The 20,954-nt window shown below is 33.6% G+C and overlaps 2 protein-coding genes across 2 annotated transcripts; both read left to right on the plus strand.

The window, feature by feature from the left end:
* The first annotated feature begins 7,734 nt into the window (after nucleotides 1-7,734).
* On the plus strand, nucleotides 7,735-10,848 carry LOC132753763 (uncharacterized). The gene is made up of 2 exons (XM_060744284.1): nucleotides 7,735-7,939; nucleotides 9,880-10,848. The coding sequence occupies exon 2, from the start codon at nucleotides 9,888-9,890 to the stop codon at nucleotides 10,533-10,535; it is 648 nt and encodes a 215-aa protein (XP_060600267.1). The 5' UTR covers nucleotides 7,735-7,939; nucleotides 9,880-9,887; the 3' UTR covers nucleotides 10,536-10,848.
* A 6,389-nt stretch (nucleotides 10,849-17,237) lies between these two features.
* LOC132753764 (uncharacterized) lies at nucleotides 17,238-20,300 on the plus strand. Its single transcript, XM_060744285.1, has 3 exons — nucleotides 17,238-17,390; nucleotides 17,954-18,010; nucleotides 18,975-20,300. The coding sequence occupies exon 3, from the start codon at nucleotides 18,989-18,991 to the stop codon at nucleotides 19,637-19,639; it is 651 nt and encodes a 216-aa protein (XP_060600268.1). The 5' UTR covers nucleotides 17,238-17,390; nucleotides 17,954-18,010; nucleotides 18,975-18,988; the 3' UTR covers nucleotides 19,640-20,300.
* Nucleotides 20,301-20,954: the final 654 nt, after the last annotated feature.

A 20,954-nucleotide genomic window follows, 5' to 3' on the forward strand; every position in this document is an offset into this window, starting at 1 on the left:
GAAAACTAAATGGACTAAAACACTGCTTTTAACCAGTCTAGTAAATCCACCACCAGAGCGCATCGTATGGTGTTATTGACAATGGCAGCCTCTGTGCGATGAACTTCAGCGTAAAAATAGCCTGGATAGAATTTGTACGAGGTATTCCCGACTACTTAAATAGTCCAAAGTTCATCAATACCCATAAAAGGAACTTGATTGTTTTTGACGATTTAATGACAGAAGCCAAATGCGATCAAAGAATTGCTTATCTTTTTACCAAGGGTAGTCATCACAAAAACATATCTATCATGTATCACACTCAAAACTTATTCCCTCAAGGAAAAGCCTGCAGAGATATCGCTTTAAATACGCAGTACCTGATATTGTTTAATAATCCTATTGACAGACAGCAAGTGGCAACGCTAGCGAGAAGAATTTACCCCACCTCAAGTTTCATCTTTATGAAACGGTTCGAACAGGCAACATCAAAACCACATGGCTATTTAGTTATAGACCTGAAATCGAGTACTCCGGAGCAAGATCGTTTACGCGATAACATTTTTGACTTTAACACTATTAAGAAGAGAAAACTAACGGATGATGATTATAGCTACTTAGAGGCGATAGACACTCGTCTAACGATAATGATGAAAATGCTACTGCTACCGTTGTAGATGATGATGATAATGGTGATGATGATGATGATGATGATAGAGATTCTCAGAACGAAAAAATTAAGAAAAGTCTTCTATACCGTGGACCCCCAAGCAAACGTGGAAGGGAGGAGCTCAAAGAAGAACGCATGCGTCTTAACATATGGGAAAAACGGTTTAAAGAACCAATTAGACAATCACATGTGGAGCTATTTAAAACTAAAGTACAGGCGTATATAGATAATGGCCATAATTTTGAAGAGGCTTACCATCGCGCTGCTAATGACGAATTACCTCAATTAAAAAGAGGCTTAGACAAAAGTACGGTCAATTTCTAATAGACTTTTACGAGTTGCAAGAAGATCCTAATCAACAACAGATTCTCCAGTCGGCTAAGAAACTCAGACGTGAATACGATATAAGTTTCAAGGAATCTATTCGACAAGCCATTATGTAACGTAAAGAGCTTTTCGATACAGTATGGCCCGATCATAACATCAAAGAAAAGGATCCAATGCAGGGTAACAATGATAACGATAACGATCAAGACGAGGAAGAAACGTTGTAAGAAGGATTGCCATTTATATGTTTTCAATCACACAGTGGGTTCTATAGAAGTGTACGATCATAAACAGCAAAAATCGGTACCGTATATTTCAGATCCAGAGAAACGGTATCAACATTTCAAAGATATAAGGGACGGGTACGCTGAACGTGATTTTCTAGGTCGTTACATCGTAGGCAGTGGTGCTAAGCATAGAAAAATGGCCGAAATGGAAAAACGTGAAAACACACCCAATGTTCATCTAGTGACACCTGTAGCTCAAGCCGTTGAAATGGCCAAGTCAGAATTGAAGCGTTTACAAAAGGAAAGTAATGCAAAGCAACAAATGGTAGATACCAATACTCCAATACGTAAAAAACATCGTGCAACAAAAGCGCCTTATAACTGGAACAAATTTAAGTTTTTAAATGAATAACTATAATTTGGAAGAGATGCTTAATAAATATCTCGTAAGCTTGTGTACAGCGGATAAAATTCAAAAAGAATTTGTCATTTCAAATACCAACAGGAGTGAATCTGGAAACTTTAGGTCGTATGTTATTTTGGAAAGAGTATAAAGTTCAATCGTTAAAAAAGCCTTACTGGATGAATAACAGTCAGATACAGGATTCGAAATATACGGACTATATTGTGTATATTACATGAAACATGAAGGACCTTTTAACACATTTTGATGTGCAATGCAGGAAATGAAACAAATATTTTATTCGATCTTATTTTAGTTTCATGTATAAGAAATGTAAAGGTACCCAATAATAAGTTTGTAAAGAAAAATATTGCCTTGTTATATATAATGATCGCATGTAAATGTAATTGATTAATACGATCAAAAAATAAGAAGACAAATACTGATTCAAGTCATACATGTTTATTTCATATATGGTAGCATATATAATGACAAAGTTATATATATCATTTTACAAAATGGGCTTTTATGTTATAACAAATTAATCCAAAACATATTACAAAACAGTCGAGTACAAAGAATGTGTTTTGGTTTCATCTATATAACGTTCTTAAAAATGTCCAGTAAATGTTCTACGGCTTCACGATATTCTCGTCTAAATTGATTGTATCTTAGCCAAGTTCAAGTCATGTATACAAATGTTAACATATTCAATGTGTCTAACAAAGTTAAGCCTTATCATTAACAAACAAATTTGCACCAGTTGTAGACGAACTAAATCCTCCAGAGCCGCATGGTGTTGGTCTAGTTGTTGATACAAACGCGCCAAATCCGCCTATTGGGGTTGGTTTCTGTTGAGGAGCGCCTACTATTTTTATATATTTGCAATTAGGAGACCACTTGTAATGTTGTCTCAAAGCGTTGTCTGATCTTACTCAGTCACTTAATTTAATATGACATCTAAAACACTCGCACACGTCTGATTTCCCGCTATAATACAATCCGGCGCTTGCCTGTTCGTATTTATCGGGTAGCATTTGTTTCGGATAGGAGTGAAAAGTTTTTAGTCTATTTTCGTAATATTCCATACTCCCGTTAAGGGGTGCGCAGTCAATAACGTTCATTTTCTGTATACCTAAGCTTCGTAAAATATTCAATTTTATTATATACCTATACATTTTCTCCCTAAAATACACGCAAATATTGAAGCGCAAATACGCTTCAACGGATAGAAATTTCCGTATTTTGTTAGTGACAAATACGGTACCATATATGGAGGTGACGGAATGTTTTTCACGTTGGTTCCGATCTTAGCTTTGTATAACGTTGCATTTGGAAACGGGAACCAAAATTATTTAAGGCGTGGCCGGTTTTCAAGAATTACATATCCATCCGTCAGTCATGAATTTATTTCTTGACAACTACATTTTATTTTCTGAATAAAACGAAAAGGTATATAATAAAAGGAAAACTATGTTGTAGTAGCTTTCTGAGACTGTATTTTTCTACTCGCAACGTTGGAAAATTGATATCTCGCTCGACCTTCGGTCTTGCGAGATATCAATTTTCCATCGCTGCTCGTAGCAAAATACAAAGCCCCAGAAAGCTACTACAACATAATATTCCGTATATATTCGCGCTTTTTGATTTCTGATTGGACGTTATTTTAAGAAACAACAAGGTCTCTCCTAATTGGTCACTTTCTGTATGCGCTTTAATTGATTGTACATTTTGGAGTCATTTGTTTGAGATTTGAGGAAGATATGAAAATAAGTCAATAAAATAACCGCCGCACATGTAGCGATATTCGCATCGCTTATATGCAAATATAATACTATATATGGAAACAAGATGGCCGCCGCATGTGTGCAGTCGTGCTGCCGCACGTGTGCAGTCTTGGGCCTCAAGTGGCGCATGTACTACTATAGCAAAAGTTACACATTACATAGATAAGTTCATAACCATTCTCTTAATTAAAGTGATTGGTAAATATAATTAGGTAGCTTAGTTTTAAACAGTTAATAAGATAAATTAGGCCAATTACAATAATAGTGCGGCATACAGTTTTACGTAATTTTCTATAATACGGACACACTTAGAGGGAGTGATATTCGTTTTTGGCATTCATATTATATTATGTACATTCTTAAGCTTCTATCAATATTTCTTATCTAAAAGGAAGTGATATTTGTTATTTTTACATTCCTTTTATTTTTGCTACAATTTCTAAGGTTCCTTTTAAATTTTAATGTGTCTATGACTTTTTTCTTCTATAAGTTATTTATGTGCAGAGCACCTAAATCTTGTCTTACTAATTCTAATAGTATGATTATTACATTTTGTATTTGTACATTTGTCACAATGATATGTAAGTCCAGTATCATCTACATCTTGTTTTACAGTTTCGACCATATACATGTTTAACTGCCATTTTCATCATGCATATTAAAGCTCCATGCCTTCATATGATTCAAAATATTTCAAGAAAATCCACCTTAACAAAAATTTTCTCAGATTTTAAGAAAAGTAAAAAAAAAATAATATTCACATTTCAAGAAATAATTTACATGTTATATGCATTGACTGGTTTTGCATTAATCACCATATTTCTACAGACTTAAGTTTCATGAAAATTAGCATAAACCTGGAGGCATGCTGCTTTTATACAGGATATACCTCTTTTTTGCCCTTATGAAAAATGACAATAACAATTTTCTGTACCCACCTTCTTTCTGTTCAATATTAACTGCCAATTACCGATTAAAATAAACTTCTTTTTTTCTAATATGGTTTTCTTTTTGTCATTATTTGTATAATTTATATATTTGATATATTTGTATTTGCTATTATATAAATAACACATGGGTTTGTTGGTTTCAGTAAAGATATCACCCTGAGGAAAATACTGTATTTTCAAGAGGGATGACATTTGACTGTAATTCACAAACCCATGCGTAATTTATTTTATTACCTCGAACAAATCATTTAAAAATTTCAATTGAATCTAAATGTAACAAAATTGTACCATCATCATTAGAACATCACTATCAATACATCATCATCAGTACATCATTAATTGGGTATACTTAAAATATTTATGATGATAGAGATGATTAGTATGTCCTTTAATGTTGATGGCTGTCCAGATAATGAAAGGAATGACGCATTTAATGATGATCGATGTGATCATGGTTTCAAAAATGATATCGCAGGAGATGGGGATGGTTTTGTTGATGACGGACGTGATGATGGTTTTAATATTGATGATGATGGGCGTGATGATAGTTTTGATGATGCTAAATGTGAATGGGTTTTTGATGATGATGAGGATGATGACGATGATGATGATGATGATGATGATGATGATGATGATGACGATGACGATGATGATGATGACGATGATGATGATGATGGACGTTATGATTAAGATGAAGGCAATGGTAATTAATTCGTCGAAGCAAGGCATCAATTTTTTTAATCGATGCATGATGTTTACGAAAAAGCTCCTTTTTATAAAGTCTATTAAAAACTTGGAAAACTTGGAAATGCCATTCTCAGATCGGTTTAGACGTAACTTTAAAACAATACCGAATATTATTATATGTCTACCAATTTCCCCGTGTTGCGATTGACGGTTAATAGAAAGGTATATTAACCTATAGCCGTCCAATCAAAAACAAAGTTACGTACATCATGCATTATGTTTATTTATTGACATTTTCCTACATACGTATTGCATGTTTTTGACACACTTCAACCCACGGCAGGATGAATATCTCAACAAAAACTGTATAAAAATACGGAACAAAAATGGGATAATAAAGAAGAATGTTAGGAGGGTAGATATATTTCGATTTTCGGTCAAAAGAGTTTTAAATTTTACATAAATGTTTAAAACGTTGAAACTGACCATGTGATTGATCAACTGTGTAGCAAGATTGATGCTTATAGACTACTTCATACCTCTAGAATCCATTCCTGCAACCAACAAGTACTAAGCAATGAGTGTAAAGTTTCTTGCTCAAGAAAACAACGGCCCCTCTCTGACAGGGTTTGAACCCGTGCGTACAGCAGATCATTCATAGCATTATATTTGTCACAGTTTTGTGAAAGCGTTTACAATAGATTGATTAGATATACACACCAGTGAAAGTGTGTATTTGAGTTTATTGATACTCGCCAGCGATTGTCCATGTGGGCGAGTCAGTCCTCCATAATAGTATTAGTCGTTTTATATTTTGGAGGATAGTTCAAGTTACAGATACAGAAAGGTATTCCAATTCCTGCTACTCATGGTTCTTTCACGTGCCAAATATTTAGGCACTCATACACGGGACCTCGATTTAAAGTAGCATCCAAAAGACTAAATACTAATTTTAGTTGGCCAGGGAATCGAATTCACAATTTCGAGATTACATTTCGGCCATTTTGTGCAGCGAATCGTAACATGCCGGTATTGTGCACAACTAGGGATGGACTTGATCACTCCTGTAAAGTGTGGTAGAAAATCCCACCAGTAGTTTGACCTGTGAAGGCCGAACAATCTGAATGCGGATGGACAACGGAAGGACAACCGGACTTTCTTACCAGAGCTACACTATGGGGTTTTCTTTTGTTATTTCTTTTGTTCTTTTTAACCCAACAATGCAGAAAATAACCCTACAAGAGAAACGGAATGAATGACATCAGAGACATTTATTGTTATGAGAACAATAGACCAAACCCCATAATGTAGCTCTAGTCCGGACAAACCAGAGCTACATTATGGCGTTTGGTCCAATGTAGCTCTGGTAAGAATGTACGGACGGACGGATGGACGGATTTTCTCACAGGACAGTAATGATGGTAAAAATAAGGCTACTCTATTATTCTCTCTATTGTTCTTTTTAGCCACAAAAAAGAAAATAGCCACATAAAAGCATTACGGAATGAATGACATCAAAAGAAAAAACAGTTACATATTGTCCATCTATTATTACTGTCCCGTGAGAGCGGACAGACAGACAAAAACATACCAAATTGATATCATAACCCATTTAATCTCGTTTTCAACCTTCTAAATATATTAAGCAAATGCATAATTTCCGTACTCCATCTAACCTCGTTTTCATTTTCCAGACAAAGAACTTCTTTCAAGTACTTGAAGTATAAATGGTAGAGTGAAATAAACAGGTCTTTATAAAAATGTAGAGAAAAATACTGATTCTGATGGACTCGCACACATTTGCAAAACCTATATTAGAGTTGTCTATTGCCTCGTCCATTAAGGTTTGACTGCTGTGAACTAATCTAATAGAATTCAATATTTTTTCTCAACAATATGTAATAATATATATATATAATAATGACCTCTAAATGTTTTATATCGATTCGATCAATATTTTTTCCAGTTCCTAATTATCATATCATATTTACCAGCTATATAAAAAGCAAAAATTTTATTTGTCTTGCGCAAAGCTTCGGAACCATTATAGCTTTTTAGGGGAAACAACTCAAGAAGCAGTAGTTGTCTACCTTTAGTCAGACGAATATTTTATATTAAAGTGGCAGGTTAGCATTCCTCTGGTATGGAAAGAGTTACCTTGATTGCGAATAATTATGAATATTAAAGAAACTCCACTGAGGACAAAAAAACAACATAAAATTTGAATTTCTAAATATTGATCAGCTGTAACACTTAGAACAAAAAGGCATACAAAATTTAATTTAAAGATATACTTAAAGTTAATCGTATTACTCTGCTGTTCTTAGCCCGGTTTGAGTGAAAAATGTTGCAACGCTATTCAAATTTGGGTCATTTTTCACAATTAAAGTAATTATTCTAGAAAAAAGCAAATGATTTATAATTTTTGTGCACACAAGATTATAGTCTAGACATACATCAAATGGAACATTATTACGAAAAAAAATCTGTCCCGCCATATCAAAAAAAAAAAAAAAAAAAAAAAAAAAATAGAAACTCAGTCCCTTTAAGACATCATAATATTTTATCTTTTATTCAAAGTGTTTAAAAAATTTCTCATCTGTAGAGAACTCATATCAAGTAACTCATAACATTTATCCTGATTAATTCACTTTAACCTTCCTAGTGATATCAACTTAATATCTACCATTCAGATATGTCAAAGGGAAGAAAGAATACCCGGATTATCTCAAAATTCTTGTTATCACAGCCATAGAAAACAACGAATTTCATTGGTTAATTTTTAACGTTGGTTAAACTCACCATAGGTCAATAGACTATATTTTTTGTACTTTAAACACCTGCTCGAAATATGTTCTTATATTATTGATATCAAAATCAAGTTGTTGAATTTTTGACTACATTAAAAGGTAAGTACTTCTTTAATTCAATATTTCGTTTTGTTTAATTTATCATTGTTTATTTTAATTAATATGCCATAAAAATGACAGTCAATGTCCGTGTGTTTACAGTGCTTGATGAAAGTTTATTTAATGGGTGATACATATTTTGTTGTTCTGACTGAACACTGACTATATATCTTCAATTTTTATTTACTAGTATTTTGTACAAAGGAGATCGTCACATACACAAGAATTTCAAAGTGTAATATTTCTGATATTTTAACGTGTAAAAAATACATGTAATATTAACTAAATTATGTTCACTTCAAGTATACTTCAAATGAAGACAATTTCTAATGAATTGGATTGATGACTTCAGTATCAGTAGAAAACAGTGCATATGTTTTTACAATTAGTTATATAATTGTACATGTATAGTAACTTAGTATTTTTTTGTATATATCTATTGTCTCTAGATTAGATGTATAAATGTTGAACAAATAAGCTACTTGAAAATTACCAAGTAGGCCTATCTTATATCTAAACAGGATTACATACAAGATAAATAATTCTTTGACGACAGGAGATTTATTAAAGAAATCTTTATTAATTCAATTATAAAATGGACATAAGTCTGATAAAACAAACTCTTTCCTTCACGTAATTTACCGGCAGTCCACTTGTAATTTAATTAGCATCAATTACATGCACATTTTCTATTACAATCCTAAATTTGTACTTTTGTTATTAAACCATCAATGTTCATAACACACACAATTCATGATCTTTCTTTATCGTGAAAAAAAACGCCAACGGTATAAATTAGATCGAAATATTGTCGAGTGTTTTGTTTATTCGATAAAAAGGAGTTGCTTTCAACATTAAATATTTTCAGATAAGCTAAATATCTTACTTAAAGTGGGTACAGCTAATTTATAGCGGAGAGAATTTGTTTGAACAACCGCAACGTGATAGTATTGTAAACAAATGATACAAATAACAGTAATCCAGTACAGAAAAGAAGCTCCCATTTTAGGATAACATATTTTTGACAAACATGATAACTATTCATTTAATATTTGAGATAAGATAACACCATGAAAGAAATATGTCCGATGTACAGTTGTTCTTCCGGGTTAAATAGGGAAAAAGTTTCATAACAACGGAATCCTGTTTGGGTCATTTAATATGTCGCCATCGCGTTTGCATGGTCGACACAAGACAAGAAGTGACATCGCGACAATACAAAGTGACATAGCGACAATGAGATACGACACCCGACATTGATAAGTACCGTCGCGATATATCGTGCTTTAATAGGCGAGATTTAAAGAGCATAGAGCATATCGTGACATTGTCGTTTGAGATTGTCCCCAACGTTTGCGATTGTCTTGTGTCACTTCATAATGTCGCAATGTCACTTCACGTTGTCGTGTGTCGACCATGCAAACACGACGGCGAAATAATAAATGGCCCCAACAGGATTCCATACATAACAACAATAAAGCAACTGAATAAAGTCAAAATTGGCTAGCTTGCTGGGGTTTATGATTTCTTGTTTTACCAATAAATATTTTCCGGGAAGCTTAACCATTCCAAGATAGACAGATGGTCTACTACTGAATCTATTAAAATAACCAAAATTTCAATTCACAAATTTGCAACAAAAAAGGTTCCTTGGTTGGATGGGCTTTACGTCGCACCATAGGTCATATCTCATATGGCAACATTCCAACTTTACTGATGTAGGGAGACATCGGGTTCCCTTCCGTGCATTATTACAGACACGAACGGGCACCTGAGAAGAACCACCGGCTTCCTCGCATAAAAGACTTCAACGTGTCAGATTCTAATCCACAGCGGTGAGGGACAAGTGGTTTGAAGACAACGACCTTAACTACTCGAACTCGGACGCCCCCGAATTAGCTTTTTTGAAAATATCATTAACTAATATGCCTATTTTTCAGGTTTTATAATGTTTATCAGGACAATTGTATTGGTTGCGCTGGTGGCCTCGGTTATTTCGGAGGAGGGCGTGTCAAACAATGACGACTGGGCTTATCAGTGGTACTCTGGTGAATCTTTCCGGTTCCGGTGTCATATATCTGGTTTGAACGTAACTGAGCCAGGCTACGTTACCTGGAATAAAGCAGATCATAAAAATTTGTCAAAACACCACAACGATACGGAATATGAACTTTTTAAATATAACATGGTAGACGACTTTGAACTTCTAATCAAGAATGTTAACCCAAACGTACATGGTGTGTACATCTGTAAATGGTTCACTAGCGGTGGCGAAATAAGAGGACATACTATATACGGTCTTAACATCCATGAAGTAAAATATCACAATATGATGGACAAATACAAGAGTCAAATCAACGTGGCTCTCATATCAACGGCGGTATTTCTCGTGCCAATACTAACAACTTGTCTAGTTTGGCACTTTCAGTACGTTACACCGGAAATGGAAGCGCGAGCAAGACGTAGGAAAATGGGCCAGAAACCGTATAGCATTAGTAACGAAATGCAGACGACAAATGGACATCTTGCAGACACAGTTGCTTCACCAGAATGGAATGGGGCATACGAAAATAAAGAAGTTTTCACCCAACTGTAGACTATTCAAGTTTTTGATAAAAAGAAAATATCGTTTTGTTCCGCCCAAAGATTCATTATATATTATAATATTATACATTATACATTAAACATCGTATGCAGCAACTTTTGTCGATACATAGATTCGTTTTTTTACAGAAAAAAATGTGTATGATAGGAGTGGATTAAATCAAAGTGTTCGTCGTCATGATAGAAGCGATGGAAGATTGCAGAACTTTTAGTGTTTTTTTTTATTCTTTGGCCTTCGTAAAATAGCTTAAGACAATAGAATAAGTATTTCAATATGTAGTAATAATAAAAAATGAACATTTTAATGGACTGGTTTTGGTTTTGAAATCCAAAACCGAGTGACGAAAAACACACACGAAAAAAACAACAACAAAAAAAACACACAAAACATTTATCAATTTATATAACATGAAAACAGGATTTAGAGGATAATGCAGGATGAGTTTTTATGTCAAAAATGATGTGCCTGGTAAAATGTGATAAATGTAACCGCAATATTGCATGCATTCTTAACCGCTCCTTTGAAGTACAAAGTATTACAATATAAATAGGCATTATACGAAATCTTGTATTAGTTTAATAGAAGGAAGACAACCCTGACTGTTCCTTTAATATGATTTTAAACTTTTGTTTTGAGTTGATTTCTATCATAAAGTTAAGTTATAAAACCTGTTTTTTGACATACATATTATACATGTATATATTATTTTGAAACACGTATATGTTAATTTAGGAAAATACGAAATTAATCTATTTTCTGATATGGCGATTATTATTATAAAATGACAGCGGTATAAGTAATAGAAAGAACACCGTAACACGAGGCTATCTGATTTGTACGAGGGGGCGTAGTCCCCGAATATTAATCAGATTGCCAAGTGTTTTGGTGTTCTTTCTCTTTTGTATCATAGTCATACATAAAAGCACTGTAACACCGCACTTTGGGGTCAAACGCACTTTGGGGTCCGACCCCAAAGTGCGGTAAACTTCGCACCGCACTTTGGGGTCAAACGCACTTTAAGATCAAAATCGAGAAATTGACCCCAAAGTGCGTTAATATGCTACATATCAACGCACTTTGGGTTCAAGAGGTCTAAAGGTGTCATCTGAGTTCTGCTGAAATACTGAGTACTGACTTATTTTCTATCTGCGACATTGGAATATTTGAGTTGGAGTTCAAGATGGCGGTCAATACTTTATGATGCTGAAGTGATAAAAGTTTCATTAATTTTACCACTTGAAATATCTAAAAATTGTTTTCATATAACAAAATTACGGTGGCATAAAAGTGACATTTGCATTTTTTTTTGTTTTTAGTTTCGTATACATATTTTATTTTAGTTTTGCATACATATTTTTTTTTCAGTTTTGCATTCATATTTTATTTTTGTTTTTCGTACATATGTTATTTTTGTTTTTCATACATATTTTAGCCAATCAAAACAGCCTTCAAATCTCATAACAGCCCATAGTTGAGTATAAAACTAGCAGAGTGGTTTGGTCACATTTCGGCCCATTTTTGGAATCGGCCCAGTCGTTTTCGGCCGGGCAAGTCTGGTTTCGGCCGACCCGTTTCGGCCCATTTTTGCTATTATATGTATTTTATTTAATTATTGTTTTTTATTATTATATACTGTTATATTAGTGTCTATTTGGAAAGGGCTGTTGATTGGTGATCAGTTATTATTCCATGAATATGCACCACTCAACCCCACCCCCTGAGAATTGAGAATTATGAAACTTAGGTCAATTCCTTAGCACATCCAGATAATGTACAGAACTTTATGCCAGGTGTGCCGGCTCAAGGTCGGGGTCACAGCTACAGGTCAAAGGATAAAGACTTGGGTTTCATGTCCGCTCCTTATCTCCGAAACCCCATGAAGGATTTTAAGGCACCTTGTGACAAATGTTAACCACAACGAGACCATATGCAGAACCTTTCTTTGGGTTACCGCGGATACTAAAAAAATGAAAATGTTGGTATTTGCAAATGGCATTTGCAAATGGGGTACTGTAATTTACAGATGGCGAAGTGTTTGAAAATGGTGTTTAACAAATGGTGTAATTATCCAAACCTCTACTTTGCAAATGGCGTCATGTAAAAATATGTACAAAATAACAAAAATAAAATGATATTATGTACAAAAAAAAACTAAAATAAAATATGTATGCAAACTAAAAAAGAATATGTATGCAAAACTAAAATAAAATATGTATTCAAAACTACATGTAAAAAAATATCTACGACAAACAAACAAAAATATGTACGAAAAACAAAAAAAAAGTATAAAAAAATACAAATGTCACTTTTATGCCACCGTTCAAAATACTCTAGTACAGAAATTGTGTATTCCTAGAATTAAAAGATGCTGCGAAAAGTATCCCGTTCTGTCGGTCATTTACTTGATAACTTTTGGTGCCATATTGAGCCCCATTTTAAATATGTTGGGAATGAAAAAAAAAAAAAACAGTTAATGTCTTTTTCCAAAGAACTATAAATATACTCTATTGCAATGTTCTGATTAATTTTTTTTTCGATCGGACTATAAATAGTGATTTTTTACAAAAATATTATTAAGCTTATCAACAAACTTAAGGGTTTTTGTAAGCTCCGTAAAAACCGTTCGCCAGAGGCTTTTTTTATGGGTAATCTTACATAGTTCTTAAGAAAGAGCAAACATGAATTTTATAATGTTGAAATAATGGTATCTGAGAAATGTAAGATGCTTGTTATCTGAATAAAGTAGCGATAACTGTGATAACATTCGTCATAAAAGAAGTCAAAACATTGTAGTATTTGACTTCCATATAAAAAACTAATTCACTATAACATGTATAACTGTACTCATTGCCAAAAAGCAACAGATGAAAAAGATGGTTCAGGTAATTGGCCAATGTGTATTTTTTGGATAATATAGAAGAACATCAAAATAAAAAAGCTTTTAAGGAAAACAAATAAAAGCATAAGGCGCCTTTTAAACGTTATTTTTAACCCTCGGGGGTGATCAATAGCCCACAATCCCCTCTATACCCCCAAAGAGAATTTTACATTATTCTGAAGCTCCCGCTCTTAATGTGCGACTACTTAAATAATTGATATTTTTAGTACTGCCTGTACGGACTACTACTTAAAGCCGCATCTACACCTAGTCAAGTTTCTTATATGTCACATTTAACTAAACAACATATTATCAGGCACATTTTTTACTGAAATGTCTTACTAAGATTTCCCAGAATTTATACCTTTGTCTATGCTAAGACTATTATATTTCTTAAAAATGTATAAATAAAAAACGGGAAAATAATGCATTTAGCTAAAACCAGTGGAGTTAATGAAAGGTGTACATTCTTTTAAAATAAATGGAAAATTTGAGAAAAAATATTTTAAGCTTAATAATTGATACAAATTCTTTATTTGGTGATTTATTTGGTGAAAGTTCTTCACTTACTAATCAAGATCATTTAAATCCCTATTGATTCTACTATAATTCAGGGCACATGTTTGTGTCTATTAAATGCCTTGATTTTTTTGTTTACCATTGGCTTTGACTACAATATATTATTTAAAACATAATGAACTTTAATTTTCTATGACCCCAAAGTGCGGTCGTTTGCCTGATGTCAAAAAATGCATATGTACCTGTTTAACGCACTTTGGGATCGAAATTTGACCCCAAAGTGCCTAACGCACTCTTGGGTCGGACCCCAAAGTACGTAACGCACTTTGGGGTCGGACCCCAAAGTGTGTTTGACCCCAAAGTGCGGTGTTACAATGCCATTGTAATTTTGTTATATGAACACAATCTTTAGATATTTCAAGTGGTAAAATTAATGAAACTTTTATCACTTAAGCATCATAAAGTATTGACCGCCATTTTGAACTCCATCCAAATATTCCAATATCGCAGATAGAAAATAAGTCAGTACTCAGTATTTAAGCAGAACTCAGATGACACCTTTTGACCCCTTGAACCCAAAATGGGTTGACATGTAGCATATTAACGCACTTTGGGGTTAATTTCTCGATTTTGACCCAAAAGTGCGTTTGACCCCAAAGTGCGGTGCGAAGTTTAACGCACTTTGGGGTTCGACCCCAAAGTGCGTTTGACCCAAGAGTGCGGTGTTACAGTGCATGTGTATGAATACGATTTAACCCTGACACATTTTCAACAGAAAGGTCTCCAAACTATGATACAAATGGTACATAGACAGATATATTTTGTAAAGGCTGGCTATAATCCCAAAATAACCCGTAATATTTCATTGATTCAGAATATAAAATGTCTCGTGTGGTATATTAACGTTCACGTATCATTCATTTTTAGTCTCAAAATAGCGTCCAAATGGCCATAAATTGAAAATAAGTCATCACTGACATATTCAACTATAATTATTTTTAAAAAAGTTTAAATTCAAAAATAGCATCAGTTAATTTCATAAAATAATATGACTTGAACATGACAAATATAAAAATCGTTAAGATTTTAAAACGGCAGCTTTTTACGAGATGGCAACCAACAATTATGTTTACTTGAAGGCATTAACTGATAGAGTAATCATGGTCATGATTATAAAGTAGTCATAATTTTTGTACATTTTATGTTCAATTCAATTTGGATGATTCTCGGCAATGTAAAGGTTTTCATTAGTGATGTCACGCGATCCAAATATTTAGGAATACAGGTTGTATCAAAAATTGTGAAATACACAAAGGATACGATACAACACAACATAGCATAGTATACGACTTAAAACAGCACATAAAGCTAGCTTAAGGTTTTTTTATTTTTTTAATGCGTTTATTTAAGGTCGCCGCCGGAAAGCCCATATGGGCGACCGTACACTCAAGTCGGGCAATCCTAGATTTCGTCGATTTTTTTTCCAGCTTTATTGGTGGAGGAAGACCCTAGGTGCCTCTTCGGGCATTATTTCAGGCACGAGCGGGCACCTGGGTAGAACCACCGACCTTACGTAAGCCAGCTGGATGGCTTAGCTTAAGGTCTTCAGCGAACCCGTTTATATACTACGACATGATGCCGCATCAGATGAAAAATAGCGGCTTATAAAGTTTTGGAAGCCAGAACTACACATAAAGCATACGACACAACAAAGTCTAGGTTAGTATTCGACACAGATTTACGACACAGATTAACAAAGAATAGTATACAACGCAAAAAAGCATGATATCGAATACGACACAATACAAGATAGCATAGCATACGACACAACACGATACAGCATATGGCACAACACAACATAGAGTACTTCACAGCAATATCACAGCATAACATTATATAACAGTTCAGTATATTTTTTTTCCTTTCAGGCCCTGAAGGTAACCCCATTTATTGCCTCCGTTGCATGACCAATAAAGGGTCGGAGGTCCATCCCACACCAATGTTCAATCTAGTTAAAACATGATAAGTATCAACATTATGTAAAACACGGCAAACATTTATTTGAAAAATTAAATGTCAAGGAGGTTAAGTTCAAAACGTAGAAAAAATAATACTACATGTACAAGAATAGTTACAGTTTGTTTTTTAATTCTGTATTTTTACGGGGTACAATTTATTTGTGATAGTTTCAACAACTCTTGAAGCTACAGTATGCCTTGAACAAAACATAATTACTTTTATTTATATTACTGAATAATAGACATATTAATGGGGTTAGCTGGAAGGCTTGACGATAAAATAAATAGATAGAGGAAAAAAGGGTTGCAAAAAACAACAACAATATAACACAACAAAAATATCAAAGATAGACACTTTGTGGCCAGGGCACGTTTAAATATCATTCTAACATGAATTCAATCTTCAAGTATGCTCAAAGCTAGGTAAGACAAAGGCCGCTCCTTACATCAACATACCAAAAAGTATTTTGATGATTTTATAGGACTCTATTATCATTATGATCAATGACATATATTTAAAAAGGTACATAAGTACATTATGTATGCCAGTCTTTCTTAAATTGGACAAGATATCCACATTGGATTTCTTCTAGAACATATGAAATAAAATTTATAGCACCAGCAAAAGATAGCATTGTTTAATGAGTTTTACATTTAAGAATATACACTTTGACATATAAAAGAAATAAATTGTTTCATTTTTTTTTGTATAATTTCCTCAAGTGTAACCAAAATGGATAGTTTCTTTATTCAAGTTTGGCATGTTGAGTTTGTCTATACATATTTTTTGTATTAGAATGCACCCCTAACAGAAATGTTCTATAGTTTCATCATGAAGATTACAAAGGCTATATACATAATTACGGGACTGTTAATATATTTCATTTTGAACAAAAGATTATTTGCGACCAAAATCCAATGGTTAAGTCTTATTTGGAACCATTGTATATGTATATAAGTATTTTTGTCAATTAACCTGTGGCGTAAGAATATGTGAAATTTATATAATACATGTGTTTAAACTGAAACTACTTGTTTTGACATAAGAGTTTGACTTTTTTTGGTGAATATATATATATACATGACCAAATATACAGTCAGGAATTAATATATTAAACTTAACAAATTAAAGCACTACAAAAAATTTCATGTTATGCTTGCAGTTTAATTTAGTTTTGTATTGCCTGGTTTCATCTGACATAGTAATTTTGTTTCAATTATTGCAAGTAAACAACTTTAACTGCAAGTATCAAAATACTTGACATTTGCATGCATGAAAAACGTTGAATTGATACTTCGTTTTAAGCACGTCGGTAACTCGTGTCACGTGATAATTTCAACAAAAGATTACCCATCCGAATGGGTTCACCGAGCGGAAAAAAACTCTTTATTGCACTATTCTGAAAGATTGGATAAAAACGAAATAGCAAGGTACATTTTATAATTTGATTAATACAGCTATTATGTAAGGATAAACATACGTCCCTATGAATGTGTGTTTTTTGTTTTGCTGTTGTTGTTTTTATTGCTTTTTTATAAATATTTTTTTTTATAAATAATTAATTTCTTGTTATAGGAAGCTGAACTTTATTGTTGTTGTTGTTGTTGTTGTTTTGAAAACATATTGTAACTCTATAAACGTGTTCGATTCAGTGTAGCCTACCTCTACATTGAGAATAATACAGGTGTCTATTTGTTTGTAAAATTACTAAATTTGTCATACACCTACTTGCCATTTAAAATCGTCAACGTTTTGCATCGCTAGCCACAGAAACTTTACACCAGTTAATGAATATCGGGGCACTTTGCGTTTAATAGCTCAAAATTATTTTTAAAATTTATTTCAGTTCATGTCTGGTGTAAACGAAAACATTATAAAACTAACTGAGATATATAATATAATACAAATGTTATTTGTTAAATCTAGAGGCAATATTTCACATACATATTCATGTTATATTTTGGAATAACGTGAAATAACTTTTTGTGTACAGGTAAAACGAAGTTTATGTGAATACAGACGTGAAGTGTTGACTTTTTTACCGTACAAGGTTAGTAAACAATATTATGTTAACACTCCTTAAATTACATTTTTGCTCGCTTATATAATGTAAACAAGAAAATGTTATTTAATAAGTAAGGTAATGTACAGTAATAATGGTAACGGAATATGATTTAATTTGTGTATTACAATATTAAAACGTTAAAATTATTTTTTCTTTGAGCTGATGCTATATGTGTGTTATGCGTTTTATTATATCAGCTTAATTATTATCTTTTGTATAATACAGCATATAGTGATTTATTATGTTATTATAATTTTAAAACGCTCCCAACAAACGGTGATCGTGTACAGATATTCATATAGTGTCGAACAGTCATTGAATTATTTCACGCTATGTACACCGTCACACCGTCATTTCTCGTTCTGTCACAATCTCCTACGCAGTGATCTCCCCTTATCAGTCTGCCAAGGGAGGTAATCACTGTGAGGAGTATGGTTCTGTCAGTGTCAACGCCACGTCGTAGCTTCTACACTATTTTACAATATACATATTGATAAAGTTATAAGAAAGATAACAGTTTTTTGGCATTATTTTATTCTGCTTACTTATAACATTCACGTTCTTATTTATGCAGCTACCTTTTCTTCTCCGTGGTCGAGGGATTAGAGTCGATGACTTCTAATCCAGTTAACTCTCTGGCGTGGGTTCAATCCCCGGGAGATGCTTTGGTAGTTTAGCGCGGAGGAAGGTAGTCTAGTACTGGTGTAACTCTCCAGGAACGATGGTTAGGAAACTACCCGCCTATGTAACTGAAATACTGTCTGGAAAAGGCGTAAAATAAAACAAACAAACAAAACCATTTCTTCAAACCCTTTAAAATACAGTCATCAGGGTATGAAACCAGTCATAATCCAGTTTTATAATTTTTGTAGAACAATTGGTAAGTTATAAACCATTTAAATTGCTGTCTAATAAATTTTTATAGCCTTTGTTTTATGTACTTTTTCAGAAATATCTCAGAAAATGTTACGTGTGGTGTTATCATTTTGTTTGTTGAGCATTGTGACTGCCGAGATGGTAGGGTACAACGACGACAATGAATGGTGGGCATTTCAGTGGTACATGGGAGAACCATTCCGCTTCAAATGTCAGTTATCCGTTCTCAACTTAACATCTAATAATAGGGTGGTATGGGATACGCCTACTAAAACGTCCTTACCAACGGAATATAGCGATGAGGATTATAAAGTAGAGACAGTAGATAACATTGCGAACGTGGAGCTTCTGGTGAAGAAAATAAGAGAAGAGAATCACGGGGTGTATACCTGCAGAGTTTATGAGAAAAATACCCGAGACATGACTGCGAAGGTCGTATACGGGTTGAATATTCATAGTAAGAAATACCGGGACATGACAGATAAATACAGGAGTAACATCATTGTTGCTTTTGTAGCAACGGCTGTCTTTATTGTTCCCGTGGCAACCATTTTATTGCTATGGAACTTCCGATATGAGGCGAGAATGGAGACATCTGGTAAGAGAGGTAGAATGTATGTTGAAAATGGAAAGAAAGAGCCGCCTACATACACTATCGCAGCAACGGTGATGTCCCCGGAAGGAGAGGGGGCGTACGATAACATAAATGACCCAGATGACCTCTCTACACAACTATAAGTTTTCACAATTTTCTTGCTGATTATTTTGCACTTTTCTAATTTTTATTGTAAAAGTCCGACATGATAACTATTTTATTCAGTACAGCTGCTTTTTAGTATACATGTATGTTATTCTTACTATTTGAAGTAGTGCTTTCAAAAAAAAAAGGAATAAAAAGTGCATATATTGGAATAAGTAATATAAGAACAAGTTTCATATCTGTGTTTCATAAGTGTATAGAAATGACGTACAATTGTGTATCTATCATACATGTTCGATTCGTAACCATGAAAGACAAAGGGAGACAACCTACATAAACTCATATGCAACGAAGTTTGATAAATAAAAAATACAGAGTAATCTTTCAGGTGCCGAGTTACCCAGGCAAATATTTGTAATTTGTGTATTGTAATGGTTTGCTTCATTGAATTTCGAGCATATTTTTGTGAAAGAAATATCACATAAACCTGTCATCAATATATATTTACCGACATTAAATACTGTTGTTTAAATATATTTTCAAGTTTAAGAGTTTGAATTTGCAGGTTTTACAACTAATGTTTCACTTTTATATAGGAAATATTCGTGTACTTCTGATACCAATGCATTTACCATATATTTCAAGAAGTAGATTTTTTAGTTTTACATGTATATATTTTGTAATAAAACATTAATATAGCGCTGATTTTTCTGTTACCTCCAAACTGGTTGCATTGAAGGCAAACAAAACTGTTTCCAGAAAAGTTCATGTTGTTTGCTGAAATTAAAATGAAACAATGTTCGTACAATGATCAGGATCCATGTTAGATATCTAAATCATGGCAGGCTAGATGTTCGAACCATGGTAGGTTGCCAGTATAATGCTCCTCACTTCCCCGTTCAAATTTCTGTAATTTTCAGACCCTCAAGCCGAAGTTATATCATAACGGATGCATATACCCACAAATGTTGAAAAATGCGCATGTCTTCAAGAACTGCCTACGCAGTCAGGAGGAGAGCGTTTGACTGTGAATCGAGTGACCCAGGTTAAAATCCTGGACGGTGCCGGTTACTTCTGGTTGATATAAAATCCTTTCTATGGTCATTCGCACTGTACCTCTGCTCTGGCATGTACAGAAGAAACTAAGTGAAGGTTTCTTGTACTGGTAAACTGCTTCACGGCATGCTCTGGTAAATTTAAAGAGGCTTAAGTAAGTGATCCAGGGGATAAACTACAACATTACCACCACCTGTATATACTGGACGCCGCTGATTTACTGTCTAATAAATGTTGTTATTTTAAGAGAGGACCGTAAGATTCAATTTGGCATAAGGAAAAAATGGAGAATTTTTA

This window comes from Ruditapes philippinarum, unplaced genomic scaffold (assembly GCF_026571515.1).
Source record: "Ruditapes philippinarum isolate M1 unplaced genomic scaffold, ASM2657151v2 ctg2776_1_1_1_1, whole genome shotgun sequence".
In the NCBI taxonomy this organism is placed as follows: domain Eukaryota; kingdom Metazoa; phylum Mollusca; class Bivalvia; order Venerida; family Veneridae; genus Ruditapes; species Ruditapes philippinarum.

Bases quoted from the DNA above. Each gene is read 5' to 3' on its own strand.
- LOC132753763 (XM_060744284.1), top strand. From the start codon at position 9,888: ATGTTTATCAGGACAATTGTATTGGTTGCGCTGGTGGCCTCGGTTATT.
- LOC132753764 (XM_060744285.1), top strand. From the start codon at position 18,989: ATGTTACGTGTGGTGTTATCATTTTGTTTGTTGAGCATTGTGACTGCC.